Source organism: Anabrus simplex, chromosome 5 (assembly GCF_040414725.1).
Source record: "Anabrus simplex isolate iqAnaSimp1 chromosome 5, ASM4041472v1, whole genome shotgun sequence".
Taxonomy (NCBI): domain Eukaryota; kingdom Metazoa; phylum Arthropoda; class Insecta; order Orthoptera; family Tettigoniidae; genus Anabrus; species Anabrus simplex.
In genome coordinates, this window is record NC_090269.1 from 310,790,846 (window position 1) to 310,806,965 (window position 16,120).

Here is a 16,120-nt window from a genome sequence, read left to right on the forward strand (position 1 = left end):
CATGCAACTCACCTCCAATGGGAGTGTGCCTGAAAAGAGCTGCACCACCTCAGGATGAGGACCAGAAAATCGACTGACAAAATGGTTAAAAGATTATGTAACTTCACTTAAGAACTCCACACCCTGGTTTAACGAACTTCAAAGGACCTCAAAAACTCAAAGATAAGTTCAACAGACATTCTAGAAAAATACATTTTTAGGCACAAAGTAAACAATTGGGAAGCCACATTATAGCAACCACAACAAAAATTGTACAGAACAAAGTGGTCGGAAAAATGTAAACAAACCTTTTCGGAAAGAATAAAACCCTATTGGAACAACAAGAAGAACCCACAGAAGAAATGATTGAGTTATTTGCTTAACGTCTTCCAGTTTGGGGAGAATTCGTTACTAATAATAATACCTACAAATTCAGACACTACAAAACAGTTGCCTTACCAGAAGACCTACAGAATACGCATTGGATATCATAACCATAGGGCATTCTAAACCGCAGAAATTGTAAAGCGAGAATGGATAGTTGTCAGGAAACTATAACGGGAAAATGGAATCTGATTCAAGAGGACAACTGCAGACATTTATACAGTCCAACAAGCCGGTTCTTTAATATCCTACGCAATATATTCTTGAAATAAATACTATTCAGTTATCTCATGAAGAGGATCGTAGAGGTGACGAATGTAGTCTTGAGGAATGGCCTGCCATGTAATTTCCATCTGGTGCCTCATTTTGGCGAGATTTCCTGTCGGTCGTGCAGACCGCGCAATACGAAGTTTCATCCGGTCCCAAACATGCTCAATGGCGGACAGATCTGGGGATTGTGCTGGCCAGGGTAGTTGAAGTACACCTTGGAGAGCACGTTGAGGGACACGTGTGGACGTGCATTGTCCTGTTAGAAAAGCATACAGCCTTATTGGTGCATGAACGATAACACCACGGGTTCAGTGATGGTTTGGATGTAGAGTGCATTGTTCAATGTTCCCTCGACGATAACCATAGGAGAATGGCCAGTGTAGTATATGGCTCCCCACGTCAGGAGGACGGGTTTTGGCTCGGTGTGTCTCTGTCGTATACACTTCAGACGTTGGAGCTCATCTGCACGACACCACACACGCGTACGACCATTATTGGCACTAAGGCAGAAGCGACTCTCATCACTTAAGACGACACGTCTCCATTCGTTCTTCCATAACCACTGAAGGCGGGCTGTGCGACGTTCGGGCGTGAGCCGAAGACGTCCTAACGCCACACAGGATCGTAACCCTGCTTCACTGAGACTGTTGCGAATGGCCATCGCTGATACCCCCGGAAGCAACAGTGTCCCAAAATTGTTGTGAAGTCGCGGCGCGGTCCGATACAGCACTTTGTAAGATGCGACGGTCTAGGCATACATCTGTGCGTCGCCGCTGTCCGGACCCAGACCGACGGGCATGTACATCTTCTGCTGACCACTGACGACAACATCGATGCACTGTGGAGACCTCTTGCTCCACGCGTTGCGCAATTGTGCAGTACGACCACCCGGCCTCTCGCAGGCCCACTATACGTCCTCGCTCAAAATCCGTCAGTTGCACAAGCGGTTCACGAACACGCTGTCGCGGCATGCCAACAATGTTGCAGATACAGACGGAGCTCCGCAAGCCACGGCAAACTGGCTGCCACTGGTTCTGGAGGTGATTAACTGTTGCGCAATCTGTAACATTCCTCGGCTGATAACGCGGTTCCTCATGTGTCCGATGTGTTTGATCATCGCACGCAACTCCCCTGTCGTAGGATCCCGTGTAAGTATGGCAGGCCTAATTCACTTGCGTCAAGGTGTTCTTTTTCATTTTCCCGGAGTGTATACACAGTGAGATCTCCCTTTAACACTCTCCTTTATTACAGAAATTAAGTTTATTCATCTATCGAGCGAGTGGCTTCGAGGTTTGTGTTATGCAACTGTCAGCTTGTATTCGGAAGACAGTGGGCTCGAATCCCACTGTCCGTTTCCCATTTTCACACCAGGCAAATGCTGGGGCTATGCCTTAATTATGGCCCCTATCTCTTATCCTGCACTCTTGGCCCTATCCCATCGTCACCGTAAGACCTGTCCGTGTCAATGCGACCATTGAAGATGTCCCCATACGAGTGAGATGAGTTATTCTTCTTGTATATTTCCTAATAACGGGAATGCATTTCGTACTCCATGAAGAATATGTACAAATTTCGGCAGCTGCTGATCTTATTAGGGAGCAAACGGCATCTCGGGTACCTACTCATCGACGGAAACCAAACTGTGTTTCTTGGATGTAGGCTACGTTTCCCCTTCGAGTCTTACCAGTAGCAATATAACTAGAGCTCCAGAATTTATCTATTGAGAATCTGTGGCGTGGGCGATATTCCTTTTGACTATTTAGTGAATAACTAAAAGCCAAACCCCATGGCGCAACAGCCCCGAAATGCCATGGCCTACCAAGCGACCCCTGTGCTTATTAGCCTGAAGGCCTGCAGATTATGCGGTATCATATGGTCAGCACGATGAATTCTCTCCACCGTTATTCTTGGCTTTCTAGACCGAGTGAAAACAGAGGTGTGAAAATTATGACTCAAAGGAGAAGACAAAATTTAAATTGCCGTATTTTTTTTATTTAACCTCACTCGTCTTTCTAACTTGTTCTATGGATCTTCCTACCTTTCAGTCAAATATTCATTCTACTTACTAAACTGTGAAATACTGCATTATTCGTATTTTTTAATATTACGTACAAAGAATAGCGAATAATACCAGCCCTCAAGTAAAGCAAAATATTACATAACCGTTTCATGCAATTCTATTTTATCTAATAAGAATCAAAATAAAACTTAAAAATCCTCAACACTGGAATTTAATATTGATAGAATATATTGACTATAATATCATCACTGATGTAATTTTAAGAAAATGCAACTTGTTTTCTCTAATTTACTTTAAAATTACAAAAATTAACACGTAAAAGAGCTCCACTACAGCACACAAAGATTTTTTTATAGGAAGGCAAAAATATTTAATGCGGCAATGGAAATATTCAAAAATTAGTGTTGAATCTAATAATTCCACATCTCTGTAACTAAAAAATTAAAATATTGATAATAAAAGTTCATAAATATAAAACAAATCAAATGCGTGGGTATTCAAGACCTACACAGGGAGCAAAACTTTCATCACGGAAGTCAACTTTTATTTTTGAAGTGACACTCTTTGGGTCCCAGTCTCGCAATATGTCGACTGTCGGTTTCATAAGAATAACACAGTTAAGTCCTCTTGGTTGTGCGGTAACAATTCAGTGCGCTATTCTAAAAAATTGATATAAAAACAAGCGCACGAAGGTGCGTTAAAATTCAAGTGATAACACGAGTAAGATAAATCTGCGGTGAAAGTCAACTACTGCATGGTCGAAGTTCCTGATGTTGTTATAAAGTTGGGACGGCGAACGCATTGCCAGGCGGCAGCTTCTGATCCCAAAACGTGACGATAACGAAACTTGTGAGATGGTTTATTTCCTCTGGAAACAAGAGGCACGTGTCGTTTAAAGAGGCCAGTGCTGTCAAGGAAACGGTTGTCATATTTTGTGGCCTCCACATTATTGCATGACGCTACGTGAAAAATACCACACTTCACAAATGTGAATTAATGAAGCAAATAATACTTTCGAACAGCGAACAAAGCACATGCTAATTGCCTCAGCTGAAAGAAGAGACTGACCTCTATTACAAGAAGAGATGCATTGGCAACAGAGTTGTGAGGGTTTCTATTGGGGAATGAGAAGTTCCGTTTTAAAAACCACTACCGCCATAAATCTCCCTCTGCTTAGCAAGCCAAGGGCCAGGATATCAAACGTTTGCCATTTTCTTTGCTGCCGGCTGGGAATCGGTAGCCCGTCTCATATTTACCAGATGTCTCATTGGAGCCGTGATCTTTGATAGTAAATACCCTGTGCATAATACACTTGGTTGCATTTGCTTTCTCTGCTAAAGAGACCATCATGGAGATCCGAAATTCACATGGCAAAATACCATATTCGTAGTTTGTCACAGTTAGTTCATACAGATTGTCAGTGACGGTATCACCAAAGATGGCCAAATACCCTATTCGTAGTTTGTTGGAGTTAGTTCATACAGATTGTCAGTGATAGTATCAACAAAGATAGCCAAATACACTATTCGTAGTTTGTTGGAGATAGTTCATACAGATTATCTGTGATAGTATCACCAAAGATGGCCAAATACACTATTCGTAGTTTGTTGGAGTTAGTTCATACAGATTGTCAGTGATAGTATCACCAAAGATAGCCAAATACACTATTCGTACTTTGTTGGAGTTAGTTCATACAGATTGTCAGTGATAGTATCACCAAAGATAGCCAAATACACTATTCGTACTTTGTTGGAGTTAGTTCATACAGATTGTCTGTGATAGTATCACCAAAGATGGCCAAATACACTATTCGTAGTTTGTTGGAGTTAGTTCATACAGAATGTCTGTGATAGTATCACCAAAGATAGCCAAATACACTATTCGTAGTTTGTTGGAGTTAGTTCATACAGATTGTCATTGACAGTATCACCAAAGATGGCCAAATACACTATTCGTAGTTTGTTGGAGTTAGTTCATACAGATTGTCATTGACAGTATCACCAAAGATGGCCAAATACACTATTCGTAGTTTGTTAGAGTTAGTTCATACAGATTGTCATTGACAGTATCACCAAAGATGGCCAAATACACTATTCGTAGTTTGTTAGAGTTAGTTCATACAGATTGCCATTGACAGTATCACCAAAGATGGCCAAATACACTATTCGTAGTTTGTTGGAGTTAGTTCATACAGATTGTCTGTGATAGTATCACCAAAGATGGCCAAATACACTATTCGTAGTTTGTTGGAGTTTGTTCATACAGATTGCCATTGACAGTATCACCAAAGATGGCCAAATATACTATTCGTAGTTTGTTGGAGTTAGTTCATACAGTTTGTCAGTGATAGTATCAACAAAGATAGCCAAATACACTATTCGTAGTTTGTTGTAGTTAGTTCATACAGATTGTCAGTGATAGTATCACCGAAGATGGCTAAATACTCTATTCGTAGTTTGTTGGAGTTAGTTCATACAGATTGTCAGTGATAGTATCACCGAAGATGGCTAAATACTCTATTCGTAGTTTGTTGGAGTTAGTTCATACAGATTGTCAGTGATAGTATCACCGAAGATGGCTAAATACTCTATTCGTAGTTTGTTGGAGTTAGTTCATACAGATTGTCAGTGATAGTATCACCGAAGATGGCTAAATACTATATTCGTAGTTTGTTGGAGTTAGTTCATACAGATTGTCAGTGATAGTATCACCGAAGATGGCTAAATACTCTATTCGTAGTTTGTTGGAGTTAGTTCATACAGATTGTCATTCACAGTATCACTAAGCTACTTGATGAGCTCAACAGGAAAGTTATCGACACCTGGAGATTTCCGGTAACATGTAACTAAGCGAGCTCATTACCAACTCGAAATTTCTTTTTAGTCACAGGCAAAGGTGTGACTAAACTTGTTTCTGACTCAGTCAATTTAATCGAATTCTTCCTTGTTCAGAGTCTTAATGTGCATTTACCGTTCGTTCCTTATTTTTGTTTCATCCCATTCCGTGTAAATCTAATATCATTATTATACAAGTTTGCACGGTGGACTGTTTATTCAGCAGTGATTTAAATCCATACATATATCGATATATCGATATCGATCAGTAAAAACTAGGAATCCCAGCTCCTTGTCGAATGATCAGCCTCGGCTTCGATTTTCAGGGTCCGAGGTTTGATTCCTGGACCAGTGATTTTAGCCACTTATTATTTGCTCTGGCTGGGGCTGAGGGTTTGTGTTCGTTTCAAGACACACATCCCACTGGCATCACATAAACTCACAGTATCGGATACATCCCTCCTCATACAGTTGGCGTCAGGAAAGACATGTAATTGTAAAACTGGGCTTAACACACATTAGCGCCAATCCCATGTAATCGAGAAGAGCCTGGCAGAAAAAGTACATCAGTATAAACTATTAAGGACATACTTCGACATTATTGAAATAATCCACAGTCAAGGACTATAGCATGCTACACGTTTCATCGTAACCGTTTAGGTATAACTGAAATTTGTGAAATATTAAATTAGCGTAATAAAAATTCCGCTTTTATTATCTAAATATTATCGTATGGACTCACAAGATAATCTTCCTCTCGCTCCTGTTCCTTGGCTCCAGTATTCCCAACTTTGATTTGGTGGCCTCCTGTAGCTCAAGTTTGCTCAGTTCTTTTCCTTCTCCTTCTATAAATAGCCAATGATTGCTCAGCTAGGCTCAGTCGACATAGTGTCAACTATCAGATTTCGCCATTAGCTGCCCGCCTCCCATCTCTGGCGCAAGGAAGATGGCACTTCCTCTCCACCCTCGCATCATCTCGCAACCAGAGTAGGTAATCAGGTGGCAGACTTCACATTTAAACCCTTCCTAACATTAGAAAGTTTACGAAATGGTAGTAACTTCCCGTTCAGCAGGTACGTTTCTGTTCCTTGCCTCTTCCTTAAATTTATGATTCGTTTAGGGGACTGAAAAGAAATACAGGGTGTTTCAGTAAATTCGCGCAAGAAGAACAGGAAATAGAAAATGCTCTGCTGAACCCTTTTAGATACGGAACCTAGGGTGTGAGAAAGCAGATAAGTGTTTAAACAATTTTATAAATGTCTTTGTTTTCCGGTTTATTTACTGTTAATTTTTACGTATATTTATATTTTTTCAAATTATTTACAGTTATCATATTTACAGCTAAGGTAAACACTAAATGTCAATCTTCTCGTTATCTTATGATTCTTCTTTCTCTTCTTTTCCCATTTCTACATGTGGTTTACATTTCTTTCCTTTATTTTTCTCCGCATTACTTCCAATCTTCGACATTTTCTCTTCTCCAGCCTTTCGCTCCGATATACTCTTCTAGAAAACCAAACCAAACCCCATGGCACTACAGCCCTTGGCCTACCAAGCGACCGCTGCTCAGCCCGGAGGCCTGCAGATTGCGAGGTGTCGTGAGGTCAGCACGACGAATCCTCTCGGCCGTTATTCTTGGCTTTCTGGACCGGGGCCGCTATTTCATCGTCAGGTAGCTCCTCAATTCTAATCACGTAGGCTGAGTGGACCTCGTACCAGCCCTCAGGTTCAGGTAAAAATCCCTGACCTGGCCGGGAATCGAACCCGGGGCCTCCGGGTAAGAGGCAGGCACGCTACCCCTACACCACGGGGCCGGCGATATACTCTTCTACCTTGCTTTTTTCAACTCATTTTCAGTCCCCCCTCTTCTCCCACTATAATTTCAATTTTCCAAATGTCTTTCCTATGCAATACTCATTCCTTAGTCTCGATTCCTCTATCTTTGTGCTCATCTGTCCAACCTCCACTGCCCCTCTGATATATTTGTTCTTATTTGGTCCCTCGTTGTTACTAGAGTCATCAATCTCAGCATCCTTATTTATACAACTTCAATTTCCTTTCCCTGGGCCCTAGTAATTTCCCATGCCTCTGCACTATACAACAATGCATGTCTAACCACTGATTGATATATTCTACCTTTTATTCAACAGCTCACATTCTTGTCACATAACACCATACTCGTCTCTCTCTACCTCATCCAGACACTTTGTATTTTCTGACTCTAACACCACATGTTGCAATATTAGACCCTGAATATTTGAACTTGTTTACAGAACGTAACGTTTCGTACTTCGTATGTTGCCATCTTTTGGTGATACTATCACTGAAAATCTGTATGACCTAACTCCAACAAACTACGAATAAGGTATTTGGCCATATTTGGTGATACTGTCGCTGATAATCTGTTTGGATTTTTATGGACAAATGTTCTTGACCTTTCATTTCCACGTATTCTCCTCCAACTCCTAATTCCTATACCATCCATTTCTCCAGATTTCTTCCACCGTATCTCTGGATTCTTCGCACAGGACGATATAATCCGCGAACATGATACTCCGTGGTGTTTTTTTTTTTTTCTCTTCACATCTCTCACAATCACATCATTTGCCAAGTCAAAGAGGAATAGGCTGAATACTGATCCTTGGTATAACCTTTCTTCCAGATTGAATCTTTCTGTTCTACCTACTCTTAACTAGGGTCGTTGCCCTTGCATTCATTTCCTTTAGAATCCTCACATATATTTCTGGAACACATTTTGTCCTCATACATCACCACATTGATATGGTAGGGTACAGCAGTGACAGGATAGTGAAAATCAGGCTGAGAATGAGGAACGAAGTGAAGGATTTCATACAAGTGTATGCACGTCAGACAGAGAACAAAGAGAAATTGGGGTAATTACATTAACGAAATCCTAAATAGTTTCCAGATCTCTTCATATGGTTATGATGGTATTTGGCAGTTGTAGCAAGGATGAAAATGAGAGTGCTTACAAGTCACTGGTAAGACGCCAATTATAGTATCCTACCATTAGTTTAGAGGAATGTAACTTCGGCTAAGAAATTATGTAGGTAACATATTTATTTGATTAAAGTTCCAAGGTCACAGGGTCATGTATGCACGAAAAGATGATGTTTGTTTCTTAAAGGGGCCTAACATCTAGGTCATCGGTCCCTTGCGCGAGAAGACATGTCACGTGATTGTACAGAATTAACCACTGTAGTCACTTTGATTTTAAGTGCAAGCATGCAAGCGTGCATCGATTTGTCCTTGACACCAAAAAGTAATCAACTTCTCATTTTATCCTGCTGTGACTCGAGCAATATCTTGTAATTTTGCCGGGCTGAGTGGCTCTTCTTGACCTCAACTTGGCAGGTTCGATCCTGGCTCAGACCGATGGTATTTGAAGGTGCTCAAATACGTCAGCCTCTTGTCAGTAGATTTACTAGAACTACTGCGGGACTAAATTCCGTCATTTCGAAAATCGTAAAAGTAGTTAATGGAACGTAAAGCAAATAACATAATTATCTTGTAATTTTCTTGCTGTTTATCTTCCGAAACCATGTGTTGCCTACAATCATTCCATTCCTCTCACAAAACTTAACTAATTCCATTCCTTTTCCCACTTCCATATCGTCCGGTTACTTCTTTTCCAAGTCTTTCGTTCCCCACATCAGTTATCCCTTTTCTAGTTTCTCCAGGCATTCTTAATATATCCTCGTGTAGAAACCGTATGTCATTTTGTGGGATGCGGTTCCACGCCTGTTGCACTCGATCACTCAAATCAGCAACGGGTAATGCTGGTATTGGATGACTCTGGATTCGCCGGCTCATAATGTCCCATATGTGCTCAATGGGTGAAAGGTCCGGTGATCTCGCACAGTAGCGCCGATTGGGAATTAAAAGTAGGGGGGTGTCAAAAAATGTACAGACAACAAAAAGTACATGGGTTGGTGGAATATAGCGGGGGGGGGGGCGCTGGGAGGGTGGAAGACGGCGTGGTGTATGCAAATAAACTGGAAAAAAACCTCCAAAGTGGAAATTATTTATGCTCTCTAAACTAATTTTCACAGAGAGGTGGCAATAATTTGAGATTCTGATTCAATACAATAAAAATTTCACCAAAGGAACAATACATACATCTATTACAATTAAATAGAAGTACGGTGTGATTATGCAATTAAAATCATTTAGTATTTGACTAGGCCTATACACAAAGAAACTAACAGACAGTGAAGAGACTGCTAGACGGACGAATGTGCGCGGCAAGTCGGTGAACCATACCTCAGTGTCCATGATCTTGGCCAAAAATTATACCCCCGGTACCCTTTTTCACAGTATATGCAAAGTCCCCACTACTTGCTGTGGCGCTATGCAAATCAGTTAGCCGCGACGAGCGACATTTTGTGAATATTGCCACTAATAATTAGCGAAAATAAAGTAAAGAATTAGCTGATAAGAAAATAGGGCTTGTACAAAGTGATTATATAAAAAAAAAAATACTCCTATATTCCTAGTTTCAGACGGCTAAAATGGAATAATTTCTTTCTCCACAAAGTAGGGGGGCGACTGCCCCCCGTTTGTCGCCGCAACTGATCACGCAGGGCAAGGCAACTGGTCGACTGTCTCAAGAGCTTGAGTGAAAGCAGCGGTTTGAGGACGCGTCTTACCTTGTTGGGAAACACTCCCTTGAACACTGCGAATGAATGGCACCACAACCAGTTAATTACCGGTCTAACATAAATTCGCTGTCAAGGTTACTGGGATAACGACGAGGGTGTCCCCGCTGTAAAAGTGAATCACTCTCTAGATTATAACTCCTGGTGTAGGTCCAGTGTATCGACGCAGCAGACAGCTTAGTTCCATGCGCTCAATTGGCTTCCTTCTTGCCAAACTACTGCCGTCGCTGGCACCAAGACAGGAACGGATCTCATCTGAGAACACAGCATATCTCCTCCTTGCAATGAGCTCTAGCTTGACACCACTGAAGTAGCGAATGTAAGTGATTTGAAGTTAGTGGCACGAATCAATCGATTAAATCAATCAATCAATCAATCAATCAATCAATCAATCAATCAATCAATCAATCAATCGATCAATCAATCAATCAATCGATCAATCAATAAATACTGATCTGCATTTAGGGCAGTCGCCCAGGTGGCAGATTCCCTATCTGTTGATTTCCTAGCCTTTGCTTAAATGATTTCAGAGAAATTGGAAATGTATTAAACATCGTTCTTGGTAAGTTATTCCAATCCCTAACTCCCATTCCTAAAATGAATATTTGCCCCAATTGCAACTTTACCTTCATATTGTGATCTTTCTCACTCTAAAAACGCCACTCAAAATTATTCGTCTACTAATGTCATTCCACGCCACTCCGCTGACAGCTCGGGATATACCACTTAGTCGAGCAACTCGTCTTCTTTCTCCCAATTCTTCCCAGCCCAAACTTTGCAACATTTTTGTAACGCTACTCTTTTGTCGGAAATCACCCAGAACATATCGAGCTGTTTTTCTTTGGTATTTTTCCAGTTCTTGAAACAAGTAATCCTGGTGAGGGTCCCATACACTTGAGCCATACTCTAGTTGGGGTCTTACCACAGACTTATATGCCCTCTCTTTACATCCTTACTACAACCCCTAAACACCCTCATAACCATGTGCACAGATCTGTACCCGTTACTTACAATCCCATTTATGTGATTACCCCAATGAAGATCTTTCCTTATGTTAACACCTAGATACTTACAATGATCCCCAAAAGGAACTTTCACCCCATCAACGCAGTAATTAAAACTGAGAGGACTTTTCCTATTTCTGAAACTCACAACCTGACTTTTAACCCCGTTTATCAACATACCATTGCCTGCTGTCCATCTCACAACATTATCGAGGTCATTTTTGCAGTTGCTCACAATCTTGTAACTTATTTATTACTCTATACAGAATAACATCATCCGCAAAAAGCCTTATCTCTGATTCCACTTCTTTACTCATATCATTTATATATATAAGGAAACGTAAAGTTCCAATAATACTGCCTTGAGGAATTCCCCTCTTAATTATTACAGGGTCAGATAAAGCTTCGCCTACTCTAATTTTATGAGATCTATTTTCCAGAAATATAGCAACCCATTCAGTCACAATAAGATACAATAAGATACAACGCATTCAGAAACATTTTATAAGATAATCCGTTATGTGGGAAACGACATGGAAAGGAATGCGATTGTAGCGGGAGATCTGAATTTACCAAATGTCAATTGGGAAGGAAATGCGAACGACAGTCCAATAGCACTCATTTTTGCTAGTGGTCTCCCATGATCCACCCTATCACATGCTTTAGACAGGTCAATCGCGATACAGTCCATTTGACCTCCTGAATCCAAGATATCTCTTATATCTTGCTGGAATCCTACAAGTTGAGCTTCAGTGGAATAACCTTTCCTAAAACCGAACTGCCTTCTATCGAACCAGTTATTAATTTCGCTAACATGTCTGATATAGTCAGAAAGTATGCTTTCTCAAAGCTTACATGCAACGCATGCCAAACTTACTGGTCTGTAATTTTCAGCTTTATGTCTATCACCCTTTCCTTTATACACAGGGGCTACTATAGCAACTCTCCATTCATTTTGGTATAGCTCCTTCAACCAAGCAATAATCAATTAAGTACGTTAGATATAGTACTATATCCCAACCCATTGCCTTTAGTATATCCCCCAAAACCTTATCAATTCCAGCCGCTTTCTAGTTTTCAAATTTTGTATCTTATTGTAAATATCATTGGCATCATATGTAAATTTTAATACTTCTTTGGCATTAGTCTCCTCCTCCAACTGGACATGATCCTTGTAACCAACAATCTTTACATACTGCTGACTAAATAGTCCTGCCTTTTGAAGATCCTCACATACACACTCCCCTTGTTCATTAATTATTCCTGGAATGTCCTTCTAAGAACCTGTTTCTGCCTTAAAGTACATATATACCATTCCATTTTTCACTAAAATTTGTATGAGTGCCAATTATGCTTGCCATCATGTTATCCTTAGCTGCCTTCTTTGCTAGATTCAATTTCCTGGTAAGTTCCTTCAATTTCTCCTTACTTTTACCGCCATTTCTAACTCTATTTCTTTCCAGTCCGCACCTCCTTCTTAGTCTCTCTATTTCTCTATTATAATATAGTGGGTCTTTATCATTCCTTACCACCTTTAAAGGTACAAACCTGTTTTCACATTCCTCAACAATTGCTTTAAACACATCCCAGAGTCTGTTTTATATTTTAATTTACCGTTTTCCACCGATCATAGTTATTTAAAAACTCCCTCATGCCTGCTTTATCAGTCATATGGTACTGCCTAATAGTCCTACTTTTAAGACTTTCCTTTCTATGATATTTATTTTGAACTACGACAGAAACAGCTTCATGATCACTAATACCAGTTGTTACTTCGGTTTCTCTATAGAGCGCATCTGTGTCTACCAGCACCACATCCAGGATATTTTTCCCTCTAGTTGGTTCCATCACTTTCTGACTCAGCTGTCCTTCCCATATTAACTTATTTGCCATTTGTTGGCCATGCTTCCTGTCGTTCGCATTTCCTTCCCAAATGACATTTGGTAAAATCATGTCTCCCGCTACAATCACATTCCTTTCCATGTCGTTTCCCACATAGATGATTATCTTATCAAATAATTCTGAATGCGTGTCAGCGCTACCCTTTCCCGTTCTGCACACTACAAAGATATCAAATTGCCTATTATCTTTAGAAATGAGTTTTACACCTAGAATTTCATGTTTGCTTTGAACGTTACAGGACATCTGCCTCAGAGCTGTCCCTTAAGTAATCTATTTGTTAGAGTTTTCTGTGTCACTGTGATGCTAACTGAAGATTTAATGGCTGCTGCAGATGCAGTACGATCCACCACAGCAATGCGGCTGAGATAGTACCTTCCATTGACCACTCTGACAACACCGAAGCACTGTAGATATATCCCTGCCAAGTCTTTCTGCAGTATCGCGGAAAGAACATCCACCTTCTCATAGCCTTATTGCACGGCATCGTTCAAAATCGGTAGGCTGCTGATACTTGCTGAAACGTTGCTCGTCTTCTTAAAGGCATGTTCGACTCACACCTACCTCACAACTTCAGCATCGGAAGACGACTAATAAACTTACACTGCAAGGTCATAGTGGCGCTACTGACCTCACTGTTCGTCGACTATCGCACAAATTTGAATAGGCGTCATCTTTCAGGTGTGTAAGCATGCTACTAGCACCCCTTTCCGTGAGGAACTTCGGAAGGCTGTAGGAGCGAATATGCTGAATAAACAGTGCAAGATTTACTGCATGATGGACTGATATCAAGAAGGTCTGTACCAAACGTTTCCCCTAAACCACACTATCGGGAAGCTCGTATGAGGTAGACAGCAACTGATAGCCAATGGTATGAAGAACAGTGGAAGCATATACTCTATTCTAATGAGTTCAGCTTAAGCTTTCACATATCCAACATGAGTATTAAAGTCTGGAGACGATCCGGTGTGAGATGGAATGAGCTCTTAATCCCGGAGCGCGTAACTACTACATTCCACATCTGCTCTAATCTCCTTGTCATATTCATACCTTGGTTTATTTCCTACCATTCTTAACCATCTACACTTCCCTTAAAGACCAACGGAACAAGTCCTGGGTGTCTTAAGGTGTGTCCTATCATTCTATCCCTTCTCGTCAAATTTAGCCAAATCGATCTCTTCTCACGAATTCTATTCAATATGTGTTAATTCACGATTCGATCTACACATCTCTCCTTCAGCACTCTTCTTTAACACCACATTAGAAAGCTTTCTTTCTGAGCTAGTTATCAACCATGTTTCACTTCCATACAATGCGACGCTCCAGACGAAAGTCTTCAACAACAGCTACTTTTCTGTGATATGTAGGGAATCTGTCCTCCGGCCAACAGCCCTAAATGCAGCTCAGTCGTGATTGAAAATATTGTTCTTTTAACAATTCTTGTAATGGGACACGTAACTACCTTGCATTCAGGATAAAGTGGGTTCGAACCCCACTGTAGACAACCTTGAAAACGGTTTTCCATGTCTCCTCATTTTCACACTAGGCATATACTGAGGTTGAACCTTCATTAACGCCACGGTTGCTTCCTTCCAATTCCCAGTCCTGACCTATACCATAGGCGGCGTAGGACCTGTCTGTGTCGGTGCGACGTAAAACAAATGATAAAAAATTCTTAACTTCCGTTCTAAGTGCTAACGGTCTGAACAGTTGTTTGACTAGAAATACAATGATAGCAAAGCTAAGTCACCTCCGTAGAGGCCATGAAGGCCCTTGGAGAAGTGGAAGGTAAAGGCTTCTACCATTTTTAGCCTCGGCACGTGATGGGGTAGCGTGGTTAGCTCTACGCCACATTGAGAGGAATTAACCTGGTACTCATTTTTGGTGTAGGCTGAGTGAACCTCAGGGTCATATGCACCTCCGGAAGTGGAAATCTCGTTTCTTCAATTTTACGACTTCCTGACGGGGATTCGAACCTACGACCTTCCGGGCGAACCGAGCACCCCTTTACCGCCTCGGCAGGGCAGCCCCTATAATAATAATAATAATAATAATAATAATAATAATAATAATAATAATAATAATAATAATAATAATAATAATAATAATAATAATAAATGTTTGAACTCAGCTACAGTGTTCAGGCATTTTGATTTGATCTGATGCCATCTGTGTTGCCTGCATGTCAATGTCCACGTAACGTTTCAATCTACCAGATGGCAGAATAAACAGCATGTCCTTGGGACGATCTATGGCTGAATTTTAATTAATTTTATCGGGTAAACATAAAATATATCACCAGAGACCGACCTCTTACATGCCGACATCGTATGACATGACATATTGAATGTACTTTTCTCTGTCCTTCATAAACGGACTACATGTGCCAGGTTTGAACCGGCGATCTTGGGATCCGGAAGATGCCATTCTCCCACTGATCCACAAAAGGAGCTATTCATTTGACTGTCTCAAACCCATTTGGAATATGATGTACCTTTTTTTAAGGTTATAAAATAAATGTTATTATGTCCAAATGTTTTTTGGTCAGAATGCGATATTTTCTGTGTTATGTTTCAGCTGCAGCTACGATTTCCTAGAGATCTCCGAGGATCCCGTCCCAGGTAGCTCAGAACCCTCTCCTAGTCCCAGCAAGCTTTGCGGTGACTGGAGCTCCAAGCTGAAACTGAAGCGGTACAAGAGCAAAGGCCCGAAACTCCGCATGCGCTTTGTGTCCGACTACTCCCACCACTATGGCGGTTTCAAGGCTCGCGTGTCCATGGAAAACGGTAAGTACCAGCGTAGTTTACCGGTTAGAATGGTCGATTGACTTTCAAAGATAAATGAGTGATAAAAGCATACATTTTTAGATAAAGCACAATACTATGTGATTTCAACGTAAATATTACAATTAATAATAATGAGATTAATTTTGTATTGAATTATGTTTTTTAAATACAAACTGAATCCATTAAGAAGTTTCAGTACCCTAAATATGCATTTCAAGAGGTAGATTTTTCAGAGAGCTGCCATGCAAATTAATTAATTAATTAA

At 40.7% G+C, this 16,120-nt stretch overlaps 1 protein-coding gene across 1 annotated transcript in view; it reads left to right on the forward strand.

Annotated features, from left to right (window-relative positions):
• Nucleotides 1-16,120, forward strand: part of LOC136874512 (uncharacterized) — a 799,993-nt gene that overhangs the window by 385,883 nt on the left and 397,990 nt on the right. Inside the window, exon 7 of the mRNA XM_068227822.1 lies at nucleotides 15,647-15,855. Within this exon, the coding sequence (XP_068083923.1) occupies nucleotides 15,647-15,855 (209 nt within the window). The remainder of the gene's footprint in view (nucleotides 1-15,646; nucleotides 15,856-16,120) is intronic.